The sequence below is a fragment of the Nycticebus coucang genome, chromosome 18 (genome assembly GCF_027406575.1).
Source record: "Nycticebus coucang isolate mNycCou1 chromosome 18, mNycCou1.pri, whole genome shotgun sequence".
Classification (NCBI taxonomy): domain Eukaryota; kingdom Metazoa; phylum Chordata; class Mammalia; order Primates; family Lorisidae; genus Nycticebus; species Nycticebus coucang.
This window is the reverse complement of record NC_069797.1, coordinates 38340384-38358747: the sequence shown is the minus strand read 5'-3', so window position 1 is coordinate 38358747 and position 18364 is coordinate 38340384. Positions and strand designations below refer to the sequence as shown.

Below are 18364 nucleotides of genomic sequence, written 5' to 3'. Positions count from 1 at the left end.
AGTATTTAGACATACTTGTTGGGGTATTTGCGGAAGATGTCCCTGATGACAACAATCGCCTCTTGGACCACATAATTTACTTTGGTCTGGATTAGATCAAGCAAAGTGCTTACACAGCGCTCTGCAGATTGCTGGGAAGAGGAACATAAAAAATGAGAAGTCAGATGATCCACCCAATAATACTACCCCAACACAAAAGTTTTAAAACAATTCAGAAAAGGCCTGAGATTAATAATTTGTTACACATTTTATAATCTTCCCCCAAATCTCAAAGTGAATACCACAACCATTGTGTGCCCACTTGTCTACTACAGGTACATCAACTAAACTAAACTAAAAGATCAGGTACTTAATTTGCCCAAGGTATACCAGAAGCACTAGGGAGGCTATATGAATGTAGCAATACAGAAGCTCTGGAGATCCACAAACTTTACTCATTATAAAATACATTAACAGATGAGTCAGTTCAAATGAAAGAACAGATAGCAAGGAAAATAGAAATGAGAAGAAACAATAAACCAACATAGGAGGAAAGAATAAGAACTAAGGAATAAGCCAAATTAGGAAATCTTACTAGGTAGATTAACCACAAAGAGAAGAGAGAAGAGGTTCAACGCCTGTAGCTCAGAGGCGAGGATGCCAGCCACATATACCAGAGATGGCAGGTTCGAATCCAGCCCAGGCCTGCCAAACAACAATGACAACTACAACCAAAAAAAAAAAAAAAAAAAAAATAGCTGGAAAACCAGTGTATGGCACCCCATGATCTCATTAATGTATACAGCTATGATTTAATAATAAAATAAAATTTAAAAAATATAGCCGGGCAATGTGGTGGGCGCCTATAGTCCCAGCTACTTGGGAGGCTGAGGCAAGAGAATCTCTTAAGCCCAAGAGTTTGAGGTTGCTGTGAGCTGTGATGCCATAGCACTCTACCCAGGGCGACATAGTGAGACTGTCTCAAAAGAAAAAAAAAAAAGAAGGGTAGAGAGAAGATTCAAAATAAGCTCAATCAGAAACGAAGAAGACATTACATCTGGATACCACAGAAATACAAAAGATCATCAAAGACTACTATAAATACCTCTATGCAAGCAAACTAGAAATCTGAGAGGAAATGAATAAATTTGGGAGAACACATACCTCCCAAGCTTGAATCAGGAAGAATACACATCCTGAACACACCAATAATGAGTAGTAAGATTGACTCAGTAATATAAATATCTCCCAATAAAAAAGCCCAGGACCAGAAAGATTCACAGCTGAATTCTACCAGACCTACAAAGAAAAAGTGGCATTACCCTACTGAACCTGTTCCATAACATCAAGAAAGAGGAAATCCTCCCTAACTCATTCTATTCTGAAGCCATTATGACTCTGAAAGCCAGGAAAGGACATAACAACAACAACAAAAAAAGAACTACAGACCTTGATGAACACAGATGTAAAAAAATTTTAACAAAATACTAGAAAATCAAATCCAATAGCCCATCAAAAAGAAATTCACCACAAGAAAGTAGGTTTTATTCTAGGGATGTAAGGATGGTTCAACACACACAAATCAATAAATGGGATTCATGACACAAACAGAATTAAAAACAAAAGTCACATGACTCTTTCAATAGATGCAGAAAAGGCATTCAATAAAATCCAGGGTGGGCATGGTGGCTCATACTTATTATCCTAGCACTCTGGGAGGCCAAGCAGGGAGGATCACTTGAGCTCAGGAGTTCAAGACCAGCATGAGCCAAGAACCCTCTCTCTACAAAAAAGCCAGGTGTGGTGGTATGTGCCTATAGTCCCAGCTAGTCTGGAGACTGAGGGAGGAAGATCACTTGAGCCCAAAAGTTTGAGGTTGCTGTAAGTTATAATGATGCCACTGCTCTGTAGGTGGGGCAACAGCATATGACTGCCTTAAAATTAAAAAACAAAACAAAACAAAACAAAACAAAACAAAATCCAGTATCCTTCATGATAAAAATGAGGCAGAGAAGAAATATACCTTAAAATAATAAAAGGTATATTCGGCAGACCCACAGCCAAAATCACACTGAATGAGGTTAAGTTGAAGGCATTTCCATTAAGAACTGGAACAAGACAAGGACGAGCACTCTCACTACTTTTATACAACATAGAAGTCTTTTATTTCTTTCTCTTGCTAGATTTGCTCTAGTGAGGACTTCCAGCTTCTAGAACTTTTTTGTTGTTGTTTGTTGCAGTTTTGGCCAGGGCTGGGTTTGAACCCGCCACCCTCGGTATATGGGGCTGGCGCCCTACTCACTGAGCCACAGGTGCCACCCCAGCTTCTAGGACTTTTATACAACATAAAAGTAGTGAAAGTCCTGGAAGCCTGGACTGGAAGTCCTCGCTAGCAATCAAGCAAGAGAAAGAAATAAAGGACATTCACATCAGGAAAGACGTCAAACTATCCCTGTTTGCCAATGATATAATATTGCCTCTAGAAAACCCTGAAGACTTCTCCCAAAGACTCCTATAGTGGAGAAATTCAGTAAAGTAATAGATTACAAAATTAATGTACACAAATCAGTAGCACTTCTAAACACTAATAACAGCCAAGATGAGAATCAAATCAAGAATTCAATACCATTCACAATAGCTGCCAAAACAAAACAAAAACCCTAGGAATATACTTAACCAAGGAGATGAAAGATTGCTGTAAGGAAAACTACAAAACACCAATGAAAGAAATCATGGACAACACAAATAGAAAAATATCCCATGCTTATGGATTAAAAGATCAAACTGATAAAATGTCCACATTGCCCAAAGTGATTTACAGATTGAATGCAATTCCCATCAAAATACCAATGTCCTTTTTTACAGAATTAGAAAAAAAACAATCCTAAAGTTCATATGGGAAAAAAAAGAACCCAAATAGTCAAAGCAATCCTAAGTTAAAAGAGTTCAAAGATTCAGCTACAAGGACACTCCTTAGGCCATTACTTTGGAAGAGGAATAGAAACAACTTTAAAGTCTTTACAATAAGGGACAGGCCAAATGAAGCAATCACACATTATGTCCATAAACTAAAAGTGATGTAAAATTTTATTAATAAAATGGAAAGATGTCACAATATTCTAAGTAAAAAAAAAAAAAGAGCAGACTATGAAATAAAAGTAAATAAATAGCATGATAAACAATTTCATTTTTGTAAAAAAATATAATTTTGTGTAGAGGATTTTAAACAAGGATTTAAATTCATGTCCAGCACATCTATAGGAGGATGGAACGGGGTGGGGAGAAAGGGTGCTCTTACTTTTCACTTGTTTTATTTTATGATTTTAGATAGTGAACAAATATAGCTTTCTAAATAGGAAAAATATAAGCTTTTTTATTTTCAAATTAAGGGATGAGATACAAATCAGCATCTTATTCTGATCCACAAAAATGAGAAACGGTAAACACTAAAAAACAAAAGACTACAAAGTGAAGAACTCCTTGTCTTAACTTAGTGCCTTAACCTCTCTCCTTTTTAAAGCAAAAAAGAACCAGGGTTTATTTATCTCCTCCTCAAAGAAACAGACAAAAGTTAACAAAAAATAGTACTATGGGATTGCTTTTTCAGTGCTATTTATTTACTTGATTGCTTAGTGCTTAATCTTTAACCCAACCAACTTAACAAAATTATGTCATTTTTGACCTCAGGAACGTTTTCTAGAACTGTTTCAGTAGTAGAAGATATCAGTTATCAGTTTTAAAGAGATGCCTTGCCTTTTTAAACTTTACAGCAACATAGAAATACCTTTATTTACAGTCATAATAAAAATAACAATGCCAACTCTTAGATACCTAAACTTTCCACCAAACCCTGTTTTCTCAGCTAAGCACTAAATTCATGTTTTCTTTAAAGCTGTGTCAGATTGTAAGACGATGATAGTCTGGTAGAAAAGATGTATGTATATCAATGAACAACAAAAAATGACCTCATTCTCATGTTACCATAATCTCTCTGAAAATTGCTTGAATTAATACTAAGTAGACAGATAGTAAGACACCTCAATTCAAAAGGAGAGGAAAAAAAAGAAAAACAAGGTTAAGTGTGTGAAACGTGGTAATGAAAAAGATGTATCAAGATCCAAAAAACACTTTCCCATTTCTCTGATGAAGTAACAGAAATATGTTAAATATCTTTTCTTTTTTTTTTAGAGACAGAGTCTCATTTTGTCGCCCTTGGTAGAGTGCCGTGGCGTCACAACTCACAGGAACCTCCAGCTCCTAGGCTTAGGTGATTCTCTTGCCTCAGCCTCCCGAGTAGCTGGGATCTACAGGCGCCCACAACAAGGCCCAGCTTTTTTTGTCGTAGTTTGGCCAGGGCCGGGTTCGAACCCGCCACCCTGAGGTATATATATATGGGGCTGGTGCCCTACTCACTGAGCTGGTGCCCTACTCACTGAGCCACAAGTGCCGCCCAGAAATATATTAAATACCTTCAGCAAGTAAGCTAGCAGAACCAGAAGTAGAAACTGGTATTTATCAACTTCTTGCTGTAACAACGTGTCTGCTAAATGATTTATCAATGGTAATAACATTCAGCAACACTAATTTGAATAAAAACAAGGAAGGCCAATTAGAAATTAGGATTTCATAGAAGCTTCTCTGATACAGCATCTGTCTTTTTTGTTCCCACGAAGTACTTACTGGTCATACGGTACAAATTATTTTAGTATCCTGGAGAAATCACATGGTCTAACCCTCTGACAGCTTTAGGTAGGATTGCACATAATCAAGTAGCAAGAATAAATACGGAACTCTGACCCCACAATAACAGAGGCCACTGATAATTTCAACAAATTTCTAAATGAGGAAAAACAAACAGAGGACGGGTGACTGAAGCATGGCAATAAGTGTATAAATTATAGCCCATATACATACTGGAAGGCTGCAGCCCAGCTAGAAACCAATATGCCCTCTAAGATCAGATAGGGTCTTGAATAGGCCTTCAAAGTACTCCTGCCCTAAAGAAACCTGCTAAGTCAACAGTCCAGGCTATATATACAAAAATTCTAATCAACTTGTTACCTCATTCTTAAAAATTAAATGGGCTACTACATTTTACTATAGGTACAGTATATATCTCAGTTTAAAAAACTGTATGTACAGGCTCAGTGCCTATAACTCAAGTGGCTAAAGCGCCAACCACATACATCAAGAGCTGGTGGGTTCCAATCCAGCCAGGGCCTGACAAACAACGATGACAAAAAACTGTATGTATAAATATGCTACCATCACCATGAAACACCCAAATAATTAAATTCAAAGTCTATAAACAAACACTAATTAATAATTCATATCTTCAGAGATTCAAAAAGCTCTCGCAACAACAAAAAAAGGAACACGGCTTAGTAGCTGTGGCTCAAGTGGTTAAGGCACCAGCCATATACACCTGAGCTGCCGGGTTTGAATCCAGTTCAGGCCTGCCAAACAACAATGATGGCTGCAACCAAAAAATAGCCAGGCGCCTGTAGCCCCAGCTACTCGGGAGGAACCGGCAGGAGAATCACTTGAGCCCAAGAGTTGGAGGTTGCTGTGAGCTGTGATGTCACAGCACTCTACCCAGGACAACAGCTTGAGGCTCTGTCTCAAAAAAAAAAAAAAAAAAGAACAGTATGAAAAAATACCAATAACAAGAAACAGCAGTGAAGGGAGGCTGTATGGAACAATATGCAGACCAAGAAAGCAATGACCTTAAAGGAGCAAGAAAGTAAAGAGAGGACTGCAAGAGAGAAGAGTCTAGGATAAGAGGTTTACAGATTTGGTATTATGCTTAAGGAGCAGGAAGAACATAGGAACTCAATGAAGACATACAAGGTAAAGGGGAAAAAAAGGCAATTAAAGAAATTCCAGAAAAACCAAAAGGCTCCATAAGAAGAAAATGATTAATCATTTGCATTGTGTTGGCCCTATATATTTACATAGTCATAATATGCCTATGTTTTTCCGCAAGGCTATAAGTAGATAGAGAAAAACAAAGGCATTATTTCAATTTACCAAGGTAACTGATACAGGAACAAAAAAAACTTTGTGATGTAACTATACTGGAAAATAGGAGAGAAGTGGAAATGGTAGCTATATGAACTAAGCTTTTTACAGCAGAAAGTTAATACACAAAGTCTATAATGGTAAATCAATAAATAACAGCATGAAAATTATTATTTAGAGATATGTAAGTATAATCACCCCTCAGTATCCATGAAGGATTGGTTACAAACCCCCCCTACAGATACTAAAAATCCACAGATGCTCAAGTCCCTTACATAAAATGTTATAGTATTTGCACATAACCTATGCACATCCTCCCATATACTTTAAATCACCTCTAGATTACTTCCAATATCCAAAACAATGTAAATACTATGCTATTACATAGGGCATAATCTCAAGAAAAAAAAAATCTGTACATGTTAAGCACAGATGAAATCATCTTTCTCAACTCTCCAAATGTTTCTGATCTGCAGCGAGTCCAGGATGTGTGACCCATGGACATGGAGAGTTGAATGCAATCAAAAGAATAACTAAAACCAGAAATAGAGTTAAAAATGATTCTCTCTGGGAGGAGGGTCTAGGTAGGGAAGGAAGGAACTGTGGATAGATGCTTTTCATTAAAAGTTACTTAATATTTTAAGTGTGCTTTATTATTCTGACAAAATTGAAAATGTATTTTAAAGAAAAAAGTGAACAAGACATTCAGAATGCCCTAACAAGTGATCACAACAACCATCAAGACACTTGCCTCCACCTTGATGGCACATCGTCCAATGGCCCTCACAGCTTTGCGAACAAAGTCAACATCCACCTCTGTAGCATATTCCTTCAGCTCTGCCAGAACCTGTTGAAAATCCACAAAGTGGATAATTATTAAGGATTCTCAAACAGCAATGTCATGGCTTCCTTCTTCTGAATGTCAGATCATAACTAAAACTTAAATCACACAAACTTGAGTGTGAAGTCTGACCTGAGCAATGTTGGCTTGAGATGCCAAACGAATCATGATATCCAACTTCTCTAGTTTAACATAGATGGGATCATTGTACTTCACAAAGAAGACTTTAATTTCCTGTTTCAAGATTTCAGGCCTGTGGTACACAGAAATACAAGAAAGGAAAGTGAAGGCATGTATTGATATACTCTTTTGAGCCTGTATTAAGATCTAATCTGTGCCTCTCTGCTTTGCTCCCACTCCCCCAATAGAAAAAAAAATGCAAAAACTTCCTCTATACTTATCTATTCTTATCAATTTTATTTGGCAGACTATTTTTGTCCTTTTTAAGCATCAGGGTACACACTACCATAAAGAACTGCTAAAAGAACAACAATCTGGGTCTAAAATATAGCCTAAACATTATTGAACAAGCACTAGACAGTATAACAGAAAGAAAACTTTCAGAGACAAAGTGGATTGTAGGGTACAGGAAGTATTTATTATGGGAACACTTCGATACCAACTGTTAGTTTCTTGGTCCTGGGCAAATTGTTCTGCCATATAACATTTTCATTTTTGTACATTAAAAAGACGTTAGCACTGGCCTATTTAACACTAATATTAAGCTTAATTCAAAATTACAAACACTTTAATCATCAATTCACTATTTCCCAACCTTTTCTGGACAATTAGGTTGATGTTCCTCAGGGCAACATACTGCACTTCTGGCTCCCCAGAAAGCAAAGTGACAAGTGGAGGGGCTAACTTCTTTAGCAGCATATTGTAGTAGTCAGAGTCCTTGGGTAACAACTCCAGAAATTTCATTAGGACTTTTACTGCTGAAAGCACCACTGCTGAGTTGGCATGGGATAGCCGGGGAGTTACCCGCTCACAGATGCTAAGGGCAGAAAAGGAAAATTAGTATCTTGAGTTATAATTCGCTCAATCCACCCTATAAGGTAATGTATCAGAGTCCCATGTCCCAAGTATCAAGAAACTAAAGAATCAGTTAGAAAAGTCAAAGCTCCATGCTTAGGTAAAATTGAAATCCACCACTGCAGAAGCCTCATTCCCAGCAAACTACAGGCAGAGCAAGGGACATCAGAAGATTTCAAGAAACCAGCAATAAGGGATGCTCATACTGGAAGAAAACTAGTAATACCCAAACACTTGAGCTCACACAATTTACCTTCTTGTTTTACAGTCCTCTTTTTCTCCCCACATTATGTTAGGTCTCCCTGCCTCACAGCCCATTTCTACTCAACCTATAGGAAGTCAAATTAAGCATTCTGAGAATTATTTCATAGTGAGAAGTATCGACTCAGCTGTGACTAAAGATTTCATTGGAAGATACAGAAGGAATTATAGATTAGTAGGGTAAATAATTCAATTCCTGCCTTCAGGATAATAAGAAACTCTCTGAAAAGGTGATTGGTTTTTCTTCTTAAAATAGCAGAGCACCACCACAATATTCTTCCAACTTTTTCCCATTCTCCTAGCCCCTGCCACCTATACCCAACATATCCATATTTATATGCCTCACGAAATCTTAGACAATTATCTGTTGAGCAGAAATTAACAGAATTTTGAGTATTCTTAGGGAACATGAACAGCTGGCTTACTATATTAAGGATGCAAGATAGGTAGGCTGTGTTTCTCTTTCTTCCTCCTAGAAGACTCCTGACCGCCTTCAGCTCCTTCTTTATTATACAAATGCTACCTTCCTGGTGAGGCCTTCACTGACCACTGTTTTTACTTGTTATTTATTTCTTATTTTTATTATTTTTAGAGACAGGGTCTCACTCTGTCACCTAGACTGGAGGGCAGTAGCACAATCATAGTTCACCTTGCACTCCCAGACTCAAGTACCTTCCTGTCTTAGCTTCTCAAGTAGCTGGCACTATAGGCACATGCCACCACACTCAGTTAATTTTAATTTTTTTTTTTTTCTTGTAGAGATGGGGATTATGTTATTTAGGCTCCTGGACACCCTTTAAAAAAAATTCAGGCTCGGCGCCTGCAGCTCAAAAACTAGGGTGCCAGCCACATACACCAGAGCTGGCAGGTTCGAACCCAGCCTGGGCCTGCCAAACAACAATGACAACTATAACCAAAAAATAGCCAGGTTTTGTAGTGGGCGCCTGTAGCCCCAGCTACTTGGGAGGCTGAGGCAAGAGAATCACTTAAGCCTAAGAGTTGGAGGTTGCTGTGAGCTGTAACGCCACAGCACTCTACTGAAGGTAACATAATGAGACTGTCTCAAAAAAAAAATTACTCATCCCCACAAGCCCAGTATTTCTTAGATCTCTTCTGTACTTTATTAGTTTTGTTAGCACTTATCACCATCTAACAAATTATATTATTTATACACCTACCCACATCCCTCAGAATAAGTGCTCCATGAGGGCCATGGTTTTTGTCTGTCCACTGCTATATCTCCAAGGCCCAGGACACTGCCTGGCACACAGCATGCACTTAATAAATATTTGCTGAGTGAATGAATGAATTAGTGTGATGTCAATGACCAATGGAAAATAAAATTCTCAGTAAAGTTCTTTCCAGAATATATTTATACTTTCAATGACGGAAAGAAATTACCAGAGTGATCTTTAGTTCTGTCTAGAGGGAACAATTTCCCAGACAAGTGAAGAACACTTACATTCTAGTAGCTTGGAAATCAGCTTCAGCCAGGCAAGGAAGGTTCTTATCTACCATAATTAAAATATTCCAAATTTAATGAAGAGCCAACATTTCTTCAGAAGTACTTTGGCTAGTACAATGCCTATATACATAAAATGCTCAATAAAAATTAGGGATGATTTCAACTTTGTAAACTAAAATGTGTGTGTATGCAGAAGAAATTTAGTAGTCATTTTCTGACAGTCAAAGAAAATCTGCAACTCCAAGGTGGTTAAGGGCTGAGGAAAACAATCTGTGCATGCCTTCCAAAATATTCTCCAAATTCAGACTGACAAGATTTCTGTATCTAATGGGAAGCAGCACATATTTTTCTGACTTAACCATACTTTCTCTACTACTCCATTATAGGTATAGTTCAGCTCAATAACTAATATAAAAACCACTTATTAAGTATCTTATAGAATGAAAAGTTTGTCACTACAAAAAGACATTTAATACCCTTTATTTGCCAAACAGCCAGAACCACCCTATGGGAGATGTGAGAAAATGATGAGGGAGATTTTTAACAGAGATAACCATATACTGTTCAAATAAAAAAAGAAAAACACGTAGTTCTTAGAGCTATTTTTGCATGGTTTACTCCACCACCTAAATGTTCCTAAAGCCAGTGAGGAAAATACCTTGGAGATAGGAATATCGACCCCACAAGCTACTGACCTACCTCAGCCTAAGAAAGTTATTCTAACAGCAGGTTCTAGAACTCACTGAATCAGGCAAAGCTATCAGATACTACCCAGGAAAACGGACTGACCTCTGAGCTTCCCGGTCATCTTTAGGGTTGTAATTAGACAAACAGTCCAGGATGAAAATCTGGCCCCATTCAGTGCACTCATTCAAGGCTGTCAGCAGCTTATTAATGTTCTGTGGGTTCAGATCGAGTAAGTTGCTGTTTGGGTGAGACTCACTGATTTCAGATAGCGCTGCTACAGCATTAGCCACCACCTGGAAAAAAGAAGATACAACCTTGATTCACCAAGAACAATACAACTACAAATAATTAACTTAATCAACCTTCGCTGGATCACTTCACAAGTCCCAACTCATAACCATTACTGAACATTTCCCTAGTCAGACAGAAAAAGATAAATTACTTTTAAATTGCACATAAACTTTATGGCCACTGATGATAGCATATATAGCTTCAGCTTCCTAATGGCCAGACAACCCAGGATTAAAACAATTCATATTAACAGAGTCGCACATGATTTACTATTAAAACACACATTAACCGGACAGCGCCTGTGGCTCAGTGAGTAGGGTGCTGGCCCCATATACCGAGGGTGCAGGTTCAAACCCAGCCCCCGCCAAACTGCAACAACAACCAAAAAATAGCCGGGTGTTGTGGCGAGCACCTATAATCCCAGCTACTCAGGAGGCTGAAGCAAGAGAATCGCCTAAGCCCAAGAGCTGGAGATTGCTGTGAGCCGTGATGCCACAGCACTCTACCGAGGGCAACAAAGTAAGATGCCGTCTCAAACAAAAAACAAAAAACACACACAAAAAAAACATACATTAACCATTATAATAGTACTTAAAACTACCAATAAAATCAAGACATACAAACAGCATATGAAAAATATTGAAGTCTAAATATGAAATATGTACATTAGGCAACAGAGAACTATCCAGGCCACATAATTTTATAGAGGTGTGCAGTTGTATATATAGGAGCTGGGAGGTGACATGGTCAATCATATCACAAGTCTCAGAGTAAGAATATATGGCCTTGAGACTCTAGTTCACTAGCATACAAGGCTGAGAGAACACGATCTCTGTGAAATTGAGTTTCTCCATCTGAAAACTGGGGATAATTTAATCCACTTCACAGTTTTGTTTCAGTTTGAGGAAAAAAAATCAGATGATATGTGTTTAAGTGCTTTCTTACAAAGCATTATGCAAACTTAAGGGTTGCAATAATCCACCAAGTATAAATTATACAGCTTTTCACATTTATTTCTCTGAAATTAGGATGCATTTAATAGCCTGTCAGTTGAACAGGAAGCATTTTCTTTCCTAGTAATACAGAAAATAATTAAAAGTATGGCAAATGAAAAATTGCCACCTTACACAAAAAAGAACAATTATATCCTGACTCATAGATCGGGGAATCCATTTGGTTGTCAGAAGCAAAGTCAACATTTTTCATTAAAATTAAAGATTTCCACTATAACTAACAAATCTATAACCAATGAACATATAAAATCACTTAAAAATTGTAAAAACGTCTGGGCCTGGTGGCTCATGCCTGTAATCCTAGCCCTCTGGGAGGCTGAGGCAAGAGGGCTGAGGCTAGAGGAATGCTTGAGGCCAGGAGTTCAAGACTAGCCTGATCAGAAGAGTCAGACCCTGTATCTACAAAAAAAAAAGAAAAAAATTAGGCAGATACGGTGGTGTGAGCTCTAGCTACTTGGGAGACTGGGGTAGGGGAAAAGCTTGAGCCCAGGAGTTTGAGGCTGCAGTGAGCTATGTTTTGCAATGGTGCTCCCAGTTGTTACTAAAAATCAGCAAGATGAGGCTGAATATAAATACCCTGTAAGTATAAATGAGACAGGATAGGAGACAGAAGCTTCAGCAATTATATGTGCTGAAAAGACTCTCAAAAATGTCAACCCATAGTTAATTTTTACTAAAGTCCCTTGCTAAAAGCTTTAGAAGTAAGTTGCTTGATACTCTTTTGTTAGCAAGAGAAGAAACATAATGGCTATAATTTAGCAATTAGTTTTAGCATCCACATTATCTCAATAGTCTTCTGATTATCCCAGAACATGACCTCACCTACAAGATAAATGTGCAGAGAATATAATTTTTTTGACAAATACACTTAAGACAATATTCATTATTATGTAAAGGATAATGATGCCGCAAATAGAATCATCTTAAAGCTGTAATTTCGTGATCAGAACAAAGATTCCAAAAAGAAAAATGAAAGACCCACTTGTCATACATGGTTACAAATATAATATTTTATTTTAAGATAACTCAGAAGATTTATCTAGCCCACCTACTGGATGGCAACATGTATGAAGTTCTTTTTCTATTTAATTTTGGTTTATTAACTCCCTCATCAAGCATGAGATTTTGTGAAAACTAAGACATAAAGGGCAAAATAACAACTCCCTCAACATGTTTCATGTGTAGGGAAAGTATTTTATTTCTCATGCACAATATACTAAATTGATCTTGTGTAAGGGATCAAAATGTCATACTAGAAGGTCAAATGGCTGTTTTGATCTATAGTTGCCAACACATACTGAGTCTTGATTACCAGTTGTCTAAAATAAACCTCTTGGGGGAGAAGGGAAAAGAGGGAAGGGGAACAGAAGGGAGGGATATCAGGTGCTCCTAGCTAATGGGCATAATGTAAGGGTAGATGGCGCACCTCCTGGGGGCAGGATACAACTACAACAGGGACTTTACCTAACAAACATAAACATCGTAACCTAATCATTTGTACCCTCATATTAATCTGAAATTTAAAAATAAATAAAATAAAATAAACCTCTTGCCACAATTTACTTCTGACCATCAAATCCTTTTCCAGTTGTTTTTGTAAAGGTAAAACATAAAGTCTGGTAACAAAACGTAGAAGAAAATGTGGATGAGGGAACTAAAAAGAGCAATGGGGAGGAAGAGAACAGAATGATGCTGAACAGAACGAGCAATTAGAATTCCTGTTATCATAAGCAATTGGAAATGAAATTAAGTGTATAATGCAGCTAATGAAGTATACATTCTGGTGTTTAAGTAGGGAATTTCCACTTATCATCACATTAAAACAAACAAAAAAAAGAATTAGAGCAAAGTCTAATCGAAAGATCCAAGAAAGATCAGATCAGAGGATTATATTTAGCAAACCCTGCACGGAAAAAACAGATCACTACCAAACAGTCACTATCTAAGTGACTGACTAAATGAGATGTTATCCAACCCCCTGATGCCAAAACTATACTGTTCCTCTAAAACTCCTTGAATTTCTTTCCATTATTTCCCTCCACTTTCATCTCATCTTTACATTCAGATTATGTTTTCAGAAACATAATGGAGCAGCCCCATGAGGGAGTGCTTGTGTTTTCTTGGTCAGTAAGCCATGTTTCTCTCACTCTTCAATGAAAACTTAAAATAAGCCAGTCATACTGAATCTAAAGTAGACAAAGAAAAAAACTGACTTCAAGACAGCAAATGAATGGCTTGGGAAGACAAGATGACTCACTTTTCAATGTTTACATTGTTTCTTTGGCATTTTGTACTATGTATATTATCTCTTTTTAAAAAATAAACTTTAAAAATAATAGATTGAAACTTAAGGTTCACTTCCTCTTCCCAGAGAACCTTCCCCAAACAATACATCACAAAAGAACAAATCCAACCCTTGCAGGAATGGCCTTGATTTACTTGTATATTAAAACGAAGGTGTGTTTCCTTCGTTTGAACTCTTAATACAACTAAGTATAACTGACGTTTCGTTTAGGAAATACTGCCACAAAGAGAACAATGGCCTTTTAACTATAATCTTGGAAAAATCAGAGTTTCCAAGGGGAAAATAAAAGGTTTCTAAAGAAAGTTTTGCTTTTAAAATGAATTTATAAATAGGGTTTCTTAAGTGAGCTTCCTCAGACTAGACAATTTATAAAAAGTTGGCATCTAGATTACAAAAGAACACATCCACAGCATTAAAAAAAAAAAGAAAAGAAAAGAAATGAAAAAACCCTTTATTCTTCTTGCCTCCCAATTATGGTACATTGTTTTTGAGGGGAAGAGTACAACTGAATATTCCCCGCCCCTCACCCTTTGTAGACCTATTATGTAGACATAATTCAGTATGTATACTTTATAGACATAAATATTAAACAAAAACATATATTAAAAGCATGTAGGAAATATATGTCAAATCACACTCGATCCTAGACAAATCTTCCTCTGCCTACACTACAGATTTCTCTATTTTACAGGTCCTGTGGACCTTTAGTCTAAAATTTTTTTTTAGGTAAGCTGTTTATATTTTGACTTATTTTATATTGTACCTAACAGAGTAAGTTGCACAAAGAGATAAAAGATAGCAAAAATTTATTGGAACACTTACTAAGTGCCTGCCGTTAATGTTCATAACAACTCTGACATAGTGGTTATTAAAATCCACTTTTTACAGATAAGGAAACAGGCACAGAGAAGTTCAGAGACTTGCTTAAGGTCAATATAACCAGAAAGAGATAGCCCTTGAATCTGGATTCAAAGTCTGTATCTGATTCCAGTGTTTTGAGTATTAATCACTCTGTCTCCAGCTTTTATACAAGTCTCGAGACTTGTGAAATTCAACTCAGAGAAAAGGAGAGAAGAATCAGTAGGGGAGGATAATATAACCAAAACATTATTTCTAGGTAAAGGTGACATGCAGATTTAAACAAGGAGAAAAAAATATTCTTCTATTGGCCTCGGCGCCGGTAGCTCGCAGCTAGGGTGCCAGCCACTTACACTGGAGCTGGTGGGTTCGAACCCAAACTGGGCCTGCCAAACAATGACAACTACAACCAAAAAATAAAAATAGCTGGGGGTTGTGGCGGGCACCTGTAGTCCCAGCTACTTGGGAGGCTGAGGCAAGAGGATTGCTTAAGCCCAAGGGTTTGAGGTTGCTATGAGCTATGATGCCACAGCACTCTACTGAAGGCGACAAAGTGAGACTCTGTCTCAAAAAAAAAAAAAAAAAAAAAAAAAAGTATTCCTCTACTTCATATATTTCAGAGATAATCATATCCGGGCACTACTTAAAGAGTTATGAAATCTGATTTATAAACTATACCTATCGTATGTGCAGTAATTCTGAGGAAATAAATTTGACCTCATTTTTAATAAAAAGGAGTGAGCTGGTGCAGGGAGTATGGTTAGAATAAAAACAACCCTGTAAAAAAGGACTCTAGAAGGAAATCTAAAAGGTGGAATTGAAATTTCAGACAGAAGGTCACTAATGGTAAGTCGCTCACACATTTCCTTGTCCCTTGTAACAGCTTTTATCCTGTACTCCAATTTCACTCATTTTTATAGCCTCAAAGCCCAAGAAACTCATCACTTTACAATACAGTTACTTCCTCTTATTAGCTAAATTACTATTTGGAGGACTTTGAATTCTAGTAATGACCTTTAAGGTCACACACTCTGAACAGATTTATGCTTCAGTTTTTCTGCTCAATTTACAATTATTTTGGCTGCTATCCCTGAAGACTTGACTGTAGTGAAAGCAGTGGAATATATGACAAAAACTAGCACGAGGAAATACACAGGTGGCTTACATATTTTTATTCTCTTACAAATCAGCAATGGTTTGGAATCTTGCCATCTTATTTATGTAGCTGCCTCAAATGACATGTGAAACACAGGGCAACATATATTTGTTCTAAGCATTTCAGTCATTATCATCTCTTCTAGAAGATGATGACTAGGCAGTACGTTAAACTCTTTCCTCTCTCAAATTAAACTTAGAGCTTACATTTTAATCCAAAATACTAGCTTGAATGGTAATGGACATTACAGTCCATAATATTTCAATTTTTTCTTTATCTTCTGCCTTGCAATAATGGCTAGAATTACTGAGCCAGTACTCTCATTATGACATGAAATTTTGATTACATGGTAACAGTTAAGACTTACAAATAACAAAATTCATTATTTAAGTGGTGTCTTAGCCCATCTGTGTTGCTATAAAGGAATACCTGGGGGCTAGGTAATTTATAAAGAAAAGAAGTTTATTTGGTTCACAGTTCTGCAGACTGTGATGGGGCATCTGGTGAAAAGAAAACAGAGTTAGGTAAATTAAGCAACATGAGAATAAACCAGGACTTAATAGAGTGAGATTTACTTCCAAGTTAATCTTTTCTCTCTCAATTAGAATTTTCCTGTATAAACGGAATTTTCAAGTATAAACAATAAAACAACTGCAGCAAAATGAGGTATATGTGATTCCCACTCACCCACCCACAGGACAGGAAATTACTTAACTATTACTTGATTGTCAGGAACCAGAATGGAGGTCAATATAACCCTGAGAGTTGTCAGCTCTCAATCAATATTTTACTTTCATCTTAGGAGATTTTAAAGACATCTCCACAGATGTTCTGTTGCTTTCAAATATAGGATGCCCTTCTGAAGCTACAAGAAACTAATAAGGCAGAACCTCTGAAGTATCCATCGCCTTTGTAGGAGAGTCTAATACTTGCTGGTGCAGTGCTGCCACCATGTGGGGCAGCCTCTTAAAAAGTGGAAAAAAACCAGTAGTCATTAGCAGTAAAATAAGGACTCACATCCATCACTGTAGTTAAGATTGAGAAGATTTCTATAATAAAACAGTTTTCACATAAAGGTCTTTACGTATTCAACTGTCAGCACTTTCAGAAAACGAAAGAGCTCCAGATGTGCATGTGCGCACATACATACACTTAACTTCTACTGTACACATGAATCCAAGAAAGTAATGACCAGTAATGGGTTTGGAGACTCAGAACTAGATTAGAATCCTGGCCACATTATTAATGGCTGCATGACTTCACGAAAAGGTCTTTAGTTTCTCTGAGTGCATAGTTCCTATCTGTAACATGGAATAAATTCTACTCCACAGGGCAGATCTGAGAACCATTGTGCCTGACACAGAAGCCCCTTAAATTTAGAATTCTCTTTTCTATCATGACGCTTAGGAACTTCTGAGATGTTTGAGCCATCAGCAGCATTTGACCCCTACTGATAAAAGGAACGTGTTCTAAATACAGTTTTAATGCTTAAAGGTTAAAAAAGGAGGGCATATAGTTGAGATAAAAGGTATGGATTCAAGGTAAAGAGTAGGTATGTGTCTGTGTATGTTGGCTACCTCTTAAGTCCAACGGTTTGAACAGAGTACTACATATAACAAGGCAAGTGAGGCACTCCAGACATAAAATTTAAGGAGGCACCCTGTTCTCAGGCTTGTGCAGGTTCACAGCCAGCACCTAAGAGTGCTTCCTTAAATTTTACATTCTGAGAACCTCTCTAGCAATAAGTTGTACAGTATCAGAGAAAAGTTTGCTACTGAGGTCTGTCAAGAATACAGAAGGCAGTATTAAGAGGACAGCAGGTCCAATAGTCTAGTATCTAATGCCAGCTTCTTGCTCTATGAAAATCTACAGTCAAGAAACAACAAAAAAAGGCATTCTTAAGACAATTTCTCAAAAATACACTAAAGTCTTAAATTTTCTCTAAAAGTCTACTTAAAGATACTTGTAGAAATTTCCCCAAATCAGTTCTTGATTTATTATAGTAAAACATGTTAAGAATTATTAGCATTATATAGTTTACTATAATGATATATTAAATTCAAACAGACTTATTCACGTATGGTCTATTAAAATTATATACAGCTATGGGGTAGGGAAAGGAAATAAGTAAAACAAGATTGGCATATACTGATAAATATTAAATCTGGTACTAATAAATGAATTCTTTTATTTGTTATATTAATTTATTCCCTCTAATTATAAATGCTTGAAGATTCCCATAATAAAAACATAATTAAATAGCATATATATACTACTTAAGTACTATGGACTGAATGAAAACTAGCCCTCTCTTTATCAGACAAACTAGCTTGCTCCAGAATCTTCCCGTTCTTCTCAACTGACCTAGATAAAGATCTCTAAGTGTTACTGGAACACACACACATAAATGCCTTTATTGATAAACCCTCCATTAACTCTCCTCCCTGATTTT

The 18364-nt window shown here is 36.9% G+C and overlaps 1 protein-coding gene across 5 annotated transcripts in view; it reads right to left on the bottom strand.

Moving 5' to 3' along the window:
• The window catches only part of AP2B1 (adaptor related protein complex 2 subunit beta 1), a 135315-nt gene that overhangs the window by 88537 nt on the left and 28414 nt on the right, over nt 1-18364 (bottom strand). For all 5 annotated transcript variants that reach the window (XM_053569850.1, XM_053569854.1, XM_053569849.1 and 2 more), the window contains 5 exons: nt 10392-10582; nt 7617-7838; nt 6974-7094; nt 6752-6847; nt 16-131 (listed from right to left, as the gene is read on the bottom strand). In XM_053569850.1, the coding sequence (XP_053425825.1) occupies nt 16-131; nt 6752-6847; nt 6974-7094; nt 7617-7838; nt 10392-10582 (746 nt within the window). The remainder of the gene's footprint in view (nt 1-15; nt 132-6751; nt 6848-6973; nt 7095-7616; nt 7839-10391; nt 10583-18364) is intronic.